Source organism: Anabas testudineus, chromosome 12 (assembly GCF_900324465.2).
Source record: "Anabas testudineus chromosome 12, fAnaTes1.2, whole genome shotgun sequence".
NCBI lineage: Eukaryota > Metazoa > Chordata > Actinopteri > Anabantiformes > Anabantidae > Anabas > Anabas testudineus.
Window position 1 is genome coordinate 15,304,362 of NC_046621.1, and position 16,911 is coordinate 15,321,272.

Below are 16,911 nucleotides of genomic sequence, written 5' to 3' on the forward strand. Positions count from 1 at the left end.
ATTTGAATCCGTGCCTGATTAATCCAAGTACATGCAATCGAAACTATAATCATCATTTTATCAGAGGCCCCTCAGGGTACCATAATTAATCAAATAACAGAAAATAGCCTCATCATATCAGCTATGAAATTAGAACAAGAAGCAGTTTTGTTTGGGAACTTTATTAGTCAACTAATAAATGTTTTATTCATTAAACTGGATTTTGCTGCTTCTGTTGAATTTATACTGTTAGATTCTGGTTTAATCATCTTTATTACAGGAACAAAGCTGGAACTATTTCTCCAAATGCCAACGACGTTATTGCAGAAAACAGCATTGAATTAAGTTTTAGTTCGAACAGGAGTTTCACATAGTGTGTACACAGAGTATTAATATAGTCATCTTTATTCTTTCATTTTGTTATATCAGCTAAATTCAGCTGAGCGGATGAATTATTGAACGACAGAGAGGTCGAGAGGTGAGAAGAGATGGCTTATGGGTAACTGAGTCCTCGGCGTGTTGACGTCGGGGGAGGAGAGAGAGAGAGAGAGAGAGAGGCTCCGCACTCAGTGTGTGCTGCTGTGTAGATGTGAGAGTAACCTACGTGAGGAACTCAGCCAGCTGAAGGACTTTTTCCCCCCCTCTACAAATACAACAAACTTTTTGTTTTCGCGACTACATCCCCGAGCGAGGACAAGACGAGGAGGGCAAACGCGACAAAAAAAAAAATGCGAGGATATATCCAGGAAGAGAGTGAGTGCTTATTAAAGATTCAGCGCGGGAGAGCAGACGTTATCGCCGCTCCGGACGACTGCTAGCGGGGCTTCAACCCCCGGTGAATGGGGGGAAACGAAGCGGGGCTGTTTCTCTCGAAGGCGAGTCCGAAGCGTCTCCAAGCGGCCGGGACCGAAGGGAAGGAGGGAGAGGAGAGGGGGGCAAAGAAAACGCCCTGCTGCCTGTTGCTGCCATCACCCAAATTCAAACTTTGTCGCCGAGTTGGGGGGGATAAAATGCACCTTTACTTAGCTGAAGGTGGTAATACAAGTGTAACGCCGTCCTCGTTAGCTACGAGCCGGACCCCCAGCTAAGCGGAGACCCGCTCCTCCCGGGGACTTGTGGGAATCTTTGGGAATACTTTCTCGTCATTGTGCGCGCTGTTCCTGTCGGAGGCGAGTTGGGTGGGCTGAGAGCCCAAGGCTGCTCCGCTAGGCCCACGGCCATTAGCCAGGAACAAAGAGGGTTCACATGTAAACTCAAACGCTTTGGAAAAGCTCTTTAAAGTTTTTCTGTTTGTTTTGTTTGTTTTGTTTTGGGTTTTTTTTTGGTCAACTTTTTAACGAGCGACGTCGCCGCAGTCATGTCGCTGGGCGCCGAGAGGAGGATGGAAAGCCGACTGAAGAAGCTGGAGGACATGATCAGAAACCCCAGGTCTGCCATCAACCTGGAAAGTTTGCTGGTAAGTCGAGCCCGACTGGGATACACCTCATGGATTATTAATGCAATCCCGTGCTGTCTATTCGCTGTTTGCACAAACCTGTCTCCTCCTTCTTATCACGTCCTAATTATGAACTGGTGCGAGTTGTTAGTTTTGCTTTCTTCCTGTATAGACTGTGATGTTGCACGGGACATGGGATCGTTTTATGTCGTTTTTTTTTGGGATTTTCCTCATCACCACTTATCCTCACGTTATTCCTCATCCTGTAGAAAGGACTGATTAATAGTTAAGACATAGCGCAGACAGAGCAGTGTGGAGCTCTGTGAAGCGTGTCTGCAGATTAGGATTAACTTGTGGAGAAAGACCCACTCACTGTGTGTTTATGGAGGCAAATATTTCCGGCTGAAACTCCCGCCTGGGTAACAGTTGGGCCCACTAGCCCTGCATAGTCACACTACCCTCTAGATCCACACAGCTATACTGCTCTTCATGCACAGACAGATGATTAGGAGGATGTTACCCACCCCTTATTAAAAAGTGTGTTTGTGTTTGTACACAGGTGATCTTAAAGTAGCCCATATGCTTCTGGATTAAGGTTCTGGTATTTTGGAAACGTGTATAATACAAATCTTACATGGATAGACGCAAACAAAACAAGACATTTAATTAGAGATCAGAGCTAGATTTGCTTATAAAATGTTTAAAGTTATGTCACAGTTAACAGCCTGCCTATTGACAGTTGTTTGGTAACTTTCACCACATTCCCAAAGTTGGTATAGTGTCTTCCTGGTCCAGCTTCATTACACCTAACATCCACCACATCATTACACAAATACTGATGCATATTTTTGTTGCGTAGAACATATGAATCATAACATACTGAAGAGCTTTTCTACCAGCCTGTTATGCGTCACGATGTGTCATTTCTTTTGCGCATCAGACGATGGGCTAGACTGTTCCTAGACCTTTCACCACCCACGTATCTGATTTGTTCGCCAGTACAATGAATGATGAAAAACAAAATGGCAGTTCAGTCTGTTTATCAAGCTATAGATGGACCTTGTACTGTACCGAGAATTACATAAAGCCAAAATAGTGTCAATCTGTATTAGAAATTTCCTGTTCTGATACAGTCTGTAACCAGGGTAAATAGAAATGACTGGGCTTATAGGTTTTTGTTAATTACTGTATTTGGCTTCATACCAGCAGAGAAAATAAAACCCGTAACAGATGTTTTTAGCACGATTTATGTACACATTCTACTAATATACCTATCACTTCGTTAACCCTGTTTTACCATATTGATTCTGATTGAATTCTAGCTTAGTGTCCTCTCGTACACATATACCGTCTTCCGCTTCCTCCTCACTGCTTGAGGCACTCCTGGTCCATTCCCTCTTCCCTTGAAACATTTAACAGAATACTTGTTTGAACACCGCTGGTGTTTACTTCCTGCATGCGAGCTGGAGAGAGAGAGAGAGAGAGTGAGAGAGAGAGAGAGGTGTTGAGTGTTTTAAGACAAAAGTTGAGTGGGAAGCATGCGTAGGAGAGAACAGCCTGCAGTTTTCCATTTTTAGCAGCTTTGATGCTATCACTGGGAAGTTTTGCTGCTCAGGGTGGGATTCAGACGCATACTCACGTATAAACAAACTGTAAAACAGAGAAATGTCCTTTTATGCAGGTGGAATGAAAACATGCATACTTCAAGTTACTTAATAATTGCTTACAGACTCGATACAGTAAACAATGAATCACAACTCCCCTGGTTATTGTGACATAGCAACAGTAAAAGAAAAAAAAATCAGAACAAGATGGTTTGTTGACTGTTGTACGAACTCCTTAGTAAGAGAAACTCAGTACTTACTATCAATGTTTACTCTTCGGTTGACATGAAGCTTGATATCTTTGCCAAGGAGCAGTGGGCTGATTACCCTGAGGATATGGAAAGCTGACAGGGAGGAATCTGCAACATTAGCAACTCTGTGACCTTCCTTTTAAGAAAGTTGACCCCTATGACATCAAAAATTATAGACTAGACATTTTTCTGCAGATAATTGTAAATGTAACCGAACCTCTAATTCATACACAAACAACAGAACAGCCAGCAAAAATAAAATCACAAAAAGGTGCTCTAATGGTGCCATCGACTGTGATCATATAAACTGTACACTTAAAGTGTAAGCTGAAATCTCAGCAACCTTTCCCTTGTGCAAACTGCAGTGATCATTATTTGGCAGCACACCACTGCTGACTGAAGTACTGGTCTTACTCGGCAGCCCTAAGTACAAGGAGTTATTGTTGAGGGTAAGAAAGTGGAAAGAAAGGGCATTTTCTTAGGATTAAAAAAAAATATGGACACTTGATTACAACTCACATAATTTGCCTTTCTGCAGTCCTTAAGGAAATGACCTCATTGAGTAAATAGTTGGCAGCTATATATGGGGCTCAAAGTCCCTGCAAATAACTGCACTTTCCCCTTTCAGTTTTGGGCCTTATCTCTTTTCTCTGGCTCTGCTTCTCTGCTCAGCCTGCAGTTCTGCCCCCTCCACTCTGGCTTGTTTAACAGTCTGCAGGTATTTTAACTGGAGCTCCAGTCCAAAGCCTTTTGATTTAGCTGCAGACCTGGTACTTTCAGATAACTTCCCGCACAGCACTTAAGTGTGAAGGATATAAGATATGAGTAGCTAAGGGTTGGTCTGATGTCTGCCAGAACATCTCTTGGGGCAGACTGTCTTGTTCCTATTCATTGAGTGTATAGCTATTTAGCATTAGGTGAGAAATCTGTTTTATATTTATCTGTGATCTTTTTGCCTAAACTGAAACATTCTTTAATCTGAGGTGGGTCAATCCCTCTGTCTCTTTACCCGAATAGTCAACCTGAGGAACCGCTCTGTCTCCGGAGTGCAGTTGAGCTGCTCTCAGGGAAGCAGCAGCAGTCCCGGCAGAAACACTGCCTTATAAGGCACTGGGGACGGTGGCCCCAGCCAATTTTTTTTTTTTTTTTTTGCAAAACAAGCCAGTCTCTCTGTTCCATACCACCTCTTTGTGAGATGGTCGAGGCTCTCCGTGGTCTTTTTTTGGGTTTTGCTTCACTGAAGTGAAGAAGACCTGGCGTCCTCCTGGTGTGCAAGCCCTCGGCAGTCTGAAAATGTCACACTTGACTTCGGTTATATATCATCTGAACTAGAAATCTTGATCAGGGATTTTCCCTGTTTACTAAAGCCATGGATTTTGAGAATACTAAAAAAGATTTGTTATTGTAAAAGCACAATAAATACATACTTCAATTTGAACAAAACATATTATTATATCACACTACTTTAGCTTAACTAAGACAAGTTCTGCTAGCATCTGGTTAGCTTGGTGCAAAGAATGGCTCTGTCTAAAGGCAACTATCATGTATAAAGCTCACTGATTAACATGTTATATCTGGTTTGATTTCCAGAATAAATGTAAATACCATTACACTCAACCAAAGATGAGAGCAGAAGCCATTGTGCCTTACTAAAAAATAGTCTGGCTTAAACAATTTCTCATTCAAGTCTTAATCCCCTGTAAAACTTTTCCTTCTGATAGTAGACTTTTATTGCCTATTGTTTGTATTAGACATGTTAATTAGTAAATGTGTCACTTAGTGGGTTTCTACGGTTATTTATTTATTAAGGTCTGTAAGGTAGTTGAGACCTTTGCCCAAGGTGTAGTGGTTGACATTTTGTTGTTTTATAGATTTTCATTGGAATGGATGCAGTAGTTTGGATTTGGGTTCCTGAAGCTGGTTTCTCGTCTTCCTATTATTTTCTTAGAAAAGTGACTGATTAGGCTGTGGTATTGCTCTCTCAGATGCCTTGTTCCATACCTTGTCCCAAAAAGATTTTTAAAAAGCCGTGTCTCAGGAACAAAGCTCTTGAAGGTGATACATGATACTTTGTCTTTGCTTGTGTTGAGTTCTTGAGTTTGCTTTAAAAGGTAAAAGGATTCCCCCAGGATGCTGTAAAGTATTGACGACAAACTGAGCAAAACAGTCAAGCACATGTTACATATATGCACCTGCAAACACAGAGAGGTACACATAAATATATATAAAGCACCTCGAATAACACAATACCCTTGACAAATAGACATGAGCAGATCCAATATCCACCTGACAGTAATGTGTGAAGGAGCGAAGAAGACCTTAACTCAATAAATTAAGTCCACCTAAACAACAACAAAAATGTTATCACTTCTGCAAATCTGCTACAGTTATGTCTTCTGGTTTTGCCAGAATCCTTAAATGAACTACAGTGCATCTCAGCCATTCACATAATACGACACATTACTGCTTTGAATGCTGACTACAGTGACCCTGAAGCCAGCAATCCATGGATCAACGTTAGACAGCTAGCTAACATTAGCTAATTAGCACTTGTCTTGTCCTTCACCTTTCAGACCACAGCGTTATTGACCTGACCACAGGTATCCTAATACACATAGCTTTCTTTACCTCTGATGTCACTGAAGTGAAGCTCTGTCAGGGGGTTTGGTGTAGTTTTTCGTGACAGCGAGTGCTGTAAAGGTATTGTAAGTGCTAAAAACTTGCAATTTGTTCTCATGTAACTGTTTGCCTTCTGTTAGTATGTGATTTTAAATATTTGTTAAGCAGAAGAGAGAAATTTAACAGCCCTGTGCTGCAGTTCTGTGGAGTTTCATATGATGTTTTTGCCCTCCAGGGATCCATGCTAGTCTTATGACTGAAAACTGTGGATAGGATGTCTTGAAGTGTTTGCAATGCTATATGGGTCTCATGTGAAAGGAAACGTATACACCCAGATTTATCTTAATCTGGTGGATCTCCTTGTCTAGACATAAAGACTGTGATTTAGATAATGTGTCCATGCACACAGCAAACAGCTCTTTCGGTACAGAGAGCTTCAACCTGTGAAAATAAACTGCATCACCTTGGTTTATGAATCAGGAATCAGTCTTAACCATTGTACAGAGTTTATAGATATAACAGCTCTAATGGTAGATTGGACTTTTGAAGAACTTTCACTTCCCACACTGATCAAAGTGACAGAAACATGAACAGAGTTATGCAAAGTGCACTGCGGTTGACAGTGGCTGAATGCACAAATCCTGTTGTTGAATTCTGTTTTTGTCTTGAGCAAACTCTCTGCCCTTTTGTGCGAATGTTAAAGAGTTTGATACCTGAGTCTCAGCGTATTTTTAGTTTAAAATGAGGGCGAGAACAGAACAGGAGTCTCCCACGCATAATGCGTAACACATCCATCTGGCCTCAGCGTTATCATTCCATCACAGCCTGCTGCTGAAACACAGCCTCCTACACTCACTTTCTCTCTCTCTCTCTCTCTCTCTCTCACACACACATAAATATTCACAGGCTTGGATAATCATGGACACGTATTTGCATTTGAGTACACATTATTACTCGATCATAGCAACACACAAGCTGCATTGTGTGCAGCCAGCAGCAACAACAGAACAATACAGTGAATTACCAAACAACTGTGGATTGTTTGCGAGGTTATAGTGCTTTCATTTCCTTTGACAAGCCCAAGAGCTTATCAATGAGTCTGGATAAAGTTTGACCAGCATTGTTTTTGTGTTGAAGCTGACAGTGGTAATTCAAATGGTTTGTGCTAGTACAAGAAATATTTATAAACACGTTACCATGTTGATGCTTAAGGATTGAAACTGAAACTGTTCAGTGATGTTAATATAGTATTAGTGTTTGTTTTTATTTTAAATTTGGCCTCCATATCTATTTTGTTTTTCTGTCTTGGATCATCCATCCATTATCTTAACCACTTTTCCTGTTAAAGGTCGCAGGGCTGCTGGAGCCAATCACAGCTGTCATTGGGCGAGAAGCAGGGTCCACCCTGGACAGGTCGGCAGTCTATCACAGGGCTTGCCTAAGATCATTGCTGAAAAATTATATAAAAAGAAAGTTGAAAAAAGATAAAATAGTCAGACCTGAGCAGATAAATTAGTTGAGAGAAAATTAAACTTAGTTGCTCCATCTTCTCAAATGTTTTCTGTTCTTACTGTGATAATATACTAAATATATTTGGATTTTAGGCTGTTTGTTCATTATAGATCTTTTGATGAATGGTCTAATTGAGAATATAGACAGAGGAGCTGCCAACCTTTTTGGCAGCTTTATGACCATCGTAACATCAGACACCATTTACTTATGACCCTTCATCTCCTTCTTGTCGACCTTAATCATCAGGTAGTGATTTGAGGAGTTCTTCAGAGGCATGAAGGTGAATGTATTTTGTAAGGGAAAGAAAGAAAAAACCAAAACAACCTTACCAGAACAATAGGTTTTCCTTTCTATACAGGTTTGGGAACTCTTCAGATTAATCTTGGGACTGGATTGGATTACACTGGTGCCTTGTCTTTTGTAATGGTGGGATGGCAGTTAAACAGTGGTGATCACTGCCATAAATCCTTTCCCTCTTTTTAACATGTTTTAAATCGACTGTTGTGTCCGGTTAAAAAGGTCACTTTAAGGTTAACGTACACCAGGACCTTATTGACATGCTTATTGAAATGCCATGTGTTTTCTCTGGCTCATTCCTCATTTAATACAGCATGGCTGCCAAAAATGCGTAGGGCACAGGAGCATGGGACAGAAATCTGTCAAATGCAAGAGCAACACACAGTCTTGTTATTCCCTGTGGACACATTAGCTGTGGTATTTGTGAGGCTCTGCAGGATTCCTGCCTTTGTGTCTGTCTTGGAGAGTTAACGGGCCCTGCCTGGCACAGTCCTCGCTCTGCCCAGCCCACCGTTTATCCCTACAACTATTTTTAAAACGACTGGAATTCAATCAAAACATTAACTTTCTGCTCAATCCTTTTAAAGCCCACAGCAGTGCTGCTTGTTTTCTATTCCACATGCCTAGTAAAGAGATGGGTATGAGGGCTGTGGGTGTGGGGTGGGGTGGGAGACTTTGCATAGTTGGGTTATTATTTACTATGTTTAGGTCCTTTCTGGTCCTACATCATCGAATTCCTCACTGCTGGATCCACGTGGCTTTTTATAGGGTGGTAAAGAGCAGGAGCAGGCAGCGTGAGGGCGAGGGCTCAGGTTGGCTAAATAAAATGGAAAAGAATAGAATGTGCTGAAACAGGATGCTTATAAAACTCCTGCCTGCAGCTTCTCTGTAGCTTCAACTGGTTTCAACTCTTTGTATTTTGCAGAAGTTGCTAGGCAACCAGCCATAACCCACTGGCTGGATTACAGTACAGCAGAGATAAAATGCTGGGGTACTATCTAATAGATACATTGCAGCTCATACTGATAAGCCTAATGGACAGATACTCTTATCAGCTGAGGAAGACATTACTGTAATCCTGTGCAGGAAAGTGTCCCGTACATCAGACTGTGCTATAGAAACTGACATCGTGGTTTGTAATTATTGAGATTGATTGTTACAAAAAAAGCTTTGCCCTTTGATGTAAGTAAAGCCAACATTACTGCGGAGAAGGAAGGGAGGATCAGTGGTTGTCTGGAACAAGTCCAGAAATGTCAGATGCATTAAAGTTTAAATTGTCGATCAAGCTTTACACTTCCGTAGACACTTGTCAGTTATTTAATATTTATAAATATCCGCTTTGACTAAGTAGCTGAGAAATGTCCTCCAGAGCCTTACTGCATCAGTAAGGCTAAAGTAAACAAATGAGAAGAACGGTGTGTGATCATTTCTCTTGTGTAACTCCAGTTCACCACACAGCTTGTTATGTAGGACCTACTGAGTCTATAGATATTGATGTCTTAAATAAAGCATGTTAAACGCAAATGTCACCCAATTTCAGTATTAGTTGCCCTTCTCACCACAAGCTAAAGGTTTTTGTTTACTTTCACCTTCATAGATATTACTTCGATACCTGCCCTTTTCATGTTTCGATCCATAGAAGCCAAATAGTGGAAATGATAAAGTACTGTTTGATTTGCAAAAGAAACAAAACAAAACAGATCGGCCTGCATAACTCCCCTCTTTTCCTGCAGAGTCATACAGACACACTCAAGCCTCTCACAGTCGCCAGGGCAACATGTATTTATTTATGTATCTCTCCTCCACACTCAATTCGTTTAATGGAGAGATATAGAAATGACAGAGAGATGGATAATGTCATCAAGAGGGCCAGTTTGTACATCGTGTGTTTACTGTATTTCTCGTGGTAACTGTCATCAAACAGCTTGTGTTGTCATTTCCATGTCCAAACTTGGAAATCTATGAAACAGTGGGACAGAGCACCAGTTTTGTATGTCTGTCATGTTCATGAAAGATAATTGATTGATTCTTTTTTATGCACAATGGCATTTTCCTTAAAAAAAAAAAAAAGCATGTTTCTGAACTATTTGACGGTCAATATTGTTGTTTCCACTGTGCATTGTACAGCAGATACTTCATGTGCTTAAGCTGCACAGGTGACATTTGTCTGCTGTGCAGCTTGTCTGCCACTGTAAGCTGGTTAGACTTTTTCTCAGAACTTTCTCAGAAAGTGTGCCGCTGCCCCTGTTAGATCATTTAAGATGCATGAATCATAATTTGGTTTCGTGGTTTGTTTATTTATGTCTGAGGAATAAGTCATAGTTTTGATAGGTTAGATTTTCACCGATTTAATTTTTGGCATCTAATTGATTTCAAACTGTGGTTGCTGACTTTGGATCATAAGTTGCTATGAAACCATGTGTTTCAGCAATAAATAAATAAATAAATTAATTTACTAATTTTTATTTCTTGTGAAAGGTTAGGCCTATAAGAAAATTCTTTGGATAATGACTTTGGAAACTAAATGCATGATTTATGTGAGGCTTGCAGCATTATTGATATCGTGTTGGAACCTAATTGTAGAGAGAGCCACTACCTAACAAATCCTGGATCTGAATTAAAAGCATTTGCAGCTGTTGTTGGTCAAACATCTGCCATGAGCTCCTCCTCATACTGGAGGTTTTTCTGATTAAGATGGTGGAACAAATTCACATTTCCACCTTTTGTTGGTACAAGTTTCCGATACAACATGCAAATCACAGATGCTTGTTTCATATCTGATATGTTATTGCACATTTGCAAACATGATTTTACTCATCTCCTTAAATTGTCAGTATGGCGATATGATAAGTTCACGAAGAGGGATTCATTAGGTGGTTGTGGGTGTTGTTTCTCTCACTGTGGACAAAAAAAAAATGATAAAATGATATGTATGATGTTATTAAGACAGCAGTAGCTCAGGTGGTAGAGTAGAGAGAGAGATCTACGAACCCCAGGGTTAGTAGTTGGATTCCAGGTACTTGTCAAGTGTCCTTGGACAAGACACAAGACAAGACAGTCCTGTAGTAGCGACGATATGTACTGTCTGGCAGCTGTCCAACCACAATTTCCGAAAGCGGATCAATGAAGTATGTCATTATTATTATTATTGATCACTTACTACATGCAATACACAAGTGTAACTCTATGAACCATGAGGATAGATAATAATAGTACTGTATAGTGGGTAGGGCATCAGCCTGGGATGTGTTCCCAGCGTTCCTGGTTCAAACCCTGTCTCAGGTGTGTCCTTGAGTAAGACACTCCACACTAGCTTACTGGGCGCTGTTTGTGGCTCCCCCCAGGGGGATGGGTTAAATGCACAGGACAAATTTCATTGTAACCATGTGAATGTGACATATGACAAAATAAAGCCTTCTTCTTCATCATCTGTGCCTAGTGTGGTTGTTTGTCCTGTGTGTCTTTCTCATGTAGCTTGTTATGGACACTGCAGCAGCCTCACCTTTTAAACTGACCTGCAAAGTGTATTTGCTTGAGTCAGTGGATTTATGCCAAGAAATGGCTCGGCATTGATTTCATTAGTGACTTTGAGCTTACTGTTGCTTTTAAGTCATTAAAACATGCATACATGTGTTCCTATGACCACAAATTATACGTGGTCATACCTATTTTCTTTTGTTTTTTGTTTTTTGGCTGTAGACAAATGCAGAGCAGCAGTAGCAAAGAACACTGCCTTAGAGGAAATGACTTGCACATGAGGGACATGAGGCTTCATGACACACTGAAATTATCTGGCAGCCCTGGGGTGGGGTGGATCATTTCCTGTATTCCCGTGCTCAGAGGGAGATCCTCGTGCAAGTGTGTGAGTATGTGTATGTGTATGCGCTCACCCGGCAACCTCTCTCACCCACCCCTCCAGCATGTGTATTTTTTTCCCTTAAATAGTAGTTTTGTGTGAGGTCAGTCCTTTAATGGGGAAGTGAAGCTGAGATGATTGAAAAGAGTGTGCAGCAAGTTGCAGTGACTGCAGCCAAGCGGAGAACTAGGCAGATAAGGCAGAAGGAGAACGACAGAGAGGGCCAAAAAATATTAGAGAAGTAGAAAGGAAGTGAGTGAAAATGAAACGGATTGTACCACAGTGGGAAAAATGAGAAAGACATGTTCGAAACAAAGCTGTTGAGACCACTGTGTTAGAGGTGGGTTATTGTAAAAATTGGCCAGGTCCAGTAAAAATGGTCCTTACTGGCTGTTCAGGAATGCATAGCTGACAGATGTTGATGGAGGACTTCCTCATTGTTAAACAATGCAACAATTAGGAGTTTGCATCTGTCTGTCTTTTTTGTTTGTTTAATAGCTTCCTTATATTGCTCCAAGTCAAACTATGACTATTATTAAATGACCGACCAAGCTTGTGTTCAGTTGACCTATCATGCTCCTGCAGTGCTGTAATCTAGTTCCTGTTCAGGCAGCTGCAACATACACATACTGTCCAGAGTGGAGGAGAAAACCATGACCACCACCACCACTTATTTTTCTGCTCAGTTATCCTTTTATTAAATCTCTGCATACATTTAATCATTTTCCATGCCACATTTCCTTTTTCTCACCACTTTTGCGATTTTTGCTTGCACACATAAAGTCAGATGGACATGCCCATGTATGGCCAGAGCAGTGATTAGTCTACGGTGTGTGTGTGTGCGTGTGTGTACATGTCTTTCTGTGGTTGGGTGAACTATTTAGTTTGACTTGTCCAACATTGTGAGGACATTGTCAGTGCATGTCCTCACAGTTAAAGAAAGACGTATGTTTAAATCATTCACTGGAAGATTTGAGGTCACTGTTGTAGCCAATGCAAACACTGGTGGCTAAAAACGCTACGCACCAGGCTTTTCAGTTAGGTAGCCAGCTACCTGTACGACATACTGCTGAGGCATCACTCTGTAAACTATTTAAAAGGTAGAGCTGACGGGCTAATACCAAAGTTAGGTAGCTAATTTTTCTAGGAAATTCATTAGCACTGTGATCTTTATAGTGCTTGTCTCTTGCCTTAATCAAGGACCACAGTTGAAACAGATAGTAGATTTATTCCATAATAATTTAGATTTGCCAAATTAGTTGGATTAGTACAAATTAGAGGTTAAATAGGACTTTGGTATATCATTACTCATACTAGATTTTACTCTGACAGACATTTACACACATTATACTTCAAATCATGACTTGAATGCAAGTGCTGACTAATGGCATCAGCTGTCATGTTATTTCCTGTCAGCTTGTTGTAACCCACATGCCACACAAATGTGGTAAATGCAGTTCAGAACTAGTGACTATGTAATGTAGGGGAGTTGACCTACCGCTGTGATCACTTTGAAAAATTTCACAGAAACTTTGTGATCGTCATTTTTCAGCATCATCGACAAGACCAAGCAGGCAGCTGCTGATTGAAAATGTATTCATTGTGCCTGTACCTCACTTCCAATGAACTAAGCTGTCAGTTAAAAGCTTTTTCTTTGCATGTAGTTTGTGTAATCAGTCAGCTTGATCAGTGCGCTCCTTGGCACAAAGCAGTTTGTTTTAACTCACACGCCTTGTGTAGTGATGTGGAACTGTATTCATTCTGTGCAGCAGTGAGAACATATACAAAAAGAAATAGTTTGGGCCATTTCATTTTAGTGTAGTTGTGTTTAAGAAGGGACAGTTATTGAACTCAGAAATAACATATTTCCTCTGCAGCAGGGCAGTATCAGATATTCAGTTCAATCATCAGTGTCCAGCGTTGATCCATCCATGTACGATCTCACCCGCTTTTCACAGAGATGTTGTAGCCGTTCTCAGCTGTCACTGGGCGAGATATGAGTTTGTTTATGAATTAAATGACATATTACGTAAATGTCCATTGTGTTAAACAATCTCTTCCATTTAACATTTAGACTGTGACGGGCATGTGTGTCTGTTCTCTTCAGATGAAAGGGGAACACACTTTGCGGTTGATTTTAATTGCAACACAGTAACTTGCAGTGTGATGTAATATTTTATGATCAACACACGCTCTTCCATGTGAATAATGAGTTTTTACCTTGTCTATGTTTTGCAACTGCTTGGTCTCTAACATTACTGCATTACTGTGTGAAAGGGAGACGTGATAAGAGCAGCTCATGAGTGAATCGGCTCGTTAAAATGCTGTGTGAATGAACACTGTCTTTTCACTGCACAGTGTTACACTGCATCTGAGGTTTTTCCTAAGGGGGACAGTGTAGATGGGGCAAACCCATTGCATCCTTTCCATTATCCCCATGATAACAATGTGACCTATTGTAACTACTACAGTACAAAACACATTAGTGCGTATTTAGCTTTGCAGCATGATTTCATTACACCTTCAAAAGGTAATTTTGTGATAATAACGAGTGTTGCTGTTAATGAGCTTTGGATTTAACTTGATCCCACTGTGCCTTTTTGGTGGACCCATGACTGATGATGAATTTCTCTTCTTGTAGGACTCCATGAATGCCCTGGTCTTAGACTTGGACTACCCTGCACTACGCAAGAACAAAAACATCGAAACCTTCTTAAACAGATGTAAGGAGTTTAGTCTTGTGATCCAGTGTTAAAAAGAGAAGATATAGGATATTTCCTTTCTTTTAAAGCTTAAATTTAGTATAGTGGTAAATCTGCAATGTCATTAATTGGGCCTTCATTTTTTTATATTATTTAAATCAGATGAGACCGTCATTGGGCAAATTCGAGACCTCCAGATGAAATCTGAAGACTTTGACAGAGTTAAAGTCATTGGTCGAGGGGCATTTGGTGAAGTCCAGCTAGTGAGTATTGATTATCAGGCATACTGTGGAGTGTAAGTGTTTTCCACTGCAGTTATCTGTTCTTCATCTGTTATGTTCCTGATGAAGTAGAGTTAGAATTTGAGAATTACTGTTCTAACTTTAAATTAATTGGTACCACCATCTTGCAGGTCAGACATAAAGCATCTCAGAAGGTGTACGCCATGAAGCTGCTGAGCAAGTTTGAAATGATCAAGCGTTCAGATTCTGCTTTTTTCTGGGAAGAGAGGGACATCATGGCTTTTGCCAACAGTCCCTGGGTTGTGCAGGTATGACATTTAGGTCAATCCATTTTGAAGAGTTATTTCATTCTCATAAAATGTGTACGTGATATAGCATTTTAAAGTTACATTTTGTCACTTATGACACATATGACTTTGAAATTGATTTTAATTGGTACTACAAGTAATTTCCACTACCAGGAGTTCTGTCTGTCTTAATGAAAGCTTATTCTCACCTTGTTTAGTTGTGCTGTGCCTTCCAAGATGAACACTACCTCTACATGGTGATGGAGTATATGCCAGGAGGTGACCTGGTCAACCTTACCAGCACCTACGACGTGCCAGAGAAATGGGCCAAGTTCTACACAGCAGAGGTTGTGATGGCCCTTGACGCTATTCACTCCATGGGCTTCATTCACCGTGATGTCAAGCCAGACAACATGCTCCTGGACAGACACGGACACCTCAAGCTGGCTGACTTCGGCACATGCATGAAGATGAATTCTGTAAGTGGCATCACAGCATAAAATACATTTTTTGTTGTCATATTATGATGAAAAACACAAAGAACACACTGTTGAGCTGTGATCAGTAGCTTATACACAAATCAGTTTTCTACTGCAGCAATCCTGAACTTTTATTCAGATTTTATTCTGACAAATCACAATCGAGCTTATACATAATGCGTCTTTTTTACTAAAACAGTAGAAAAAAAAACACTAGTTTAAGTCCAAGAGCAAAACTAGCAGTCAACAACAAAAAATCCTGTAGGATTCTGAAACATAATGACTCTTGGATTTGTGTTTCAGACTGGCATGGTGCACTGTGATACTGCAGTTGGGACTCCAGACTACATCTCTCCTGAGGTGCTGAAATCCCAGGGTGGGGATGGATATTATGGAAGAGAATGTGACTGGTGGTCTGTAGGGGTCTTCATCTTTGAGATGCTTGTTGGTGAGTGAATATTTCTTTAAGACCTAACAAGTTTACATTATTGGAGAGTTTATGTTCTAGAAATGTATTTGTATCATACACATCATCTTCCTTATAAGGGCTGGTATTTCTAATCCTAAAATATAACATACTGTGCTGTAAATAGCTTTTTGGCATCTTATCTGTACAGAGGTTTTTTGATTCTAATACATCACAATAGTTTATTAAAGCTGACTTTCATACTGTAATTGGTACTAGGCGACACACCATTCTACGCTGACTCTTTGGTGGGAACCTACAGTAAGATCATGGACCATAAGAACTCCCTCAACTTCCCTGATGATGTGGAGATCTCGGAAAATGCCAAGAACATCATCTGTGCCTTTCTGACAGACCGGTATGAAGAGTTACAGTCATTAATGTTTAAATATTTAAGCATTATTGTTAATGATGCCAGTCAGTCTTTTGGTTGAATTCTCATTTAGTTACTTCTAATAACTTTCAGAAAAGAACACGTAGGTCATAATTTCCTGCTGCCAGTGATACTGTTAAGGTGTGGACAAAGGGTAGATTTAGTCACTGCTCTAAAACGTACCCGTTCTCTTTGTTTTGAGGGAGGTGCGATTGGGCAGGAACGGCGTGGAGGAAATCAAACGCCACCCATTCTTCAAGAACGACCAGTGGACCTTTGACACCATCAGAGATAGTTAGTATATCAGTTCAACAGCGGCTTCACCTGAGCTTGAGTGAAAATGAGCCTTTTTATATGACTCGCATACTGAATGTAACAGGAATTCCTTTGGGACAGCAGCAATATCACAGTAAAAGATTCTTGAAATATTTATTACACTAAAACTCCCAAGTTTTGTTTACACAGCACTTCCTTTTTCCAGCAATTCACACTTGCCTTTTTCCCTTTTTTTATTTTTAATTTTTTTTTTTATTTCTCTCCATCTCTTCTCAGCCGCTGCCCCTGTGGTCCCAGAGCTGAGCAGTGATATAGACACCAGTAATTTTGATGAGATCGAAGATGATAAAGGCGATGTAGAAACTTTCCCCACACCTAAGGCCTTTGTTGGAAATCAGTTACCCTTTGTTGGCTTCACTTACTTCAAAGAAGACCAGTAAGTCCTGTATTTGTCTTAGCCATGGCCAATCATTTTTGGTATGTCAACACATCTATAAAAGATTGTTTATAGATTTGTCTCAACTGTGGCTTTC

The 16,911-nt window shown here is 40.4% G+C and overlaps 1 protein-coding gene across 2 annotated transcripts in view; it reads left to right on the forward strand.

The window, feature by feature from the left end:
* The first annotated feature begins 537 nt into the window (after positions 1-537).
* Positions 538-16,911, forward strand: part of rock2a (rho-associated, coiled-coil containing protein kinase 2a) — a 29,504-nt gene continuing 13,130 nt past the window's right edge. For both annotated transcript variants that reach the window (XM_026354030.1, XM_026354031.1), the window contains exons 1-9: positions 538-1,435; positions 14,195-14,276; positions 14,418-14,518; positions 14,668-14,805; positions 15,003-15,263; positions 15,567-15,711; positions 15,949-16,087; positions 16,305-16,396; positions 16,655-16,814. In XM_026354030.1, coding sequence (XP_026209815.1) covers positions 1,337-1,435; positions 14,195-14,276; positions 14,418-14,518; positions 14,668-14,805; positions 15,003-15,263; positions 15,567-15,711; positions 15,949-16,087; positions 16,305-16,396; positions 16,655-16,814 — 1,217 coding nt within the window. In that variant the 5' untranslated portion in view covers positions 538-1,336. The remainder of the gene's footprint in view (positions 1,436-14,194; positions 14,277-14,417; positions 14,519-14,667; positions 14,806-15,002; positions 15,264-15,566; positions 15,712-15,948; positions 16,088-16,304; positions 16,397-16,654; positions 16,815-16,911) is intronic.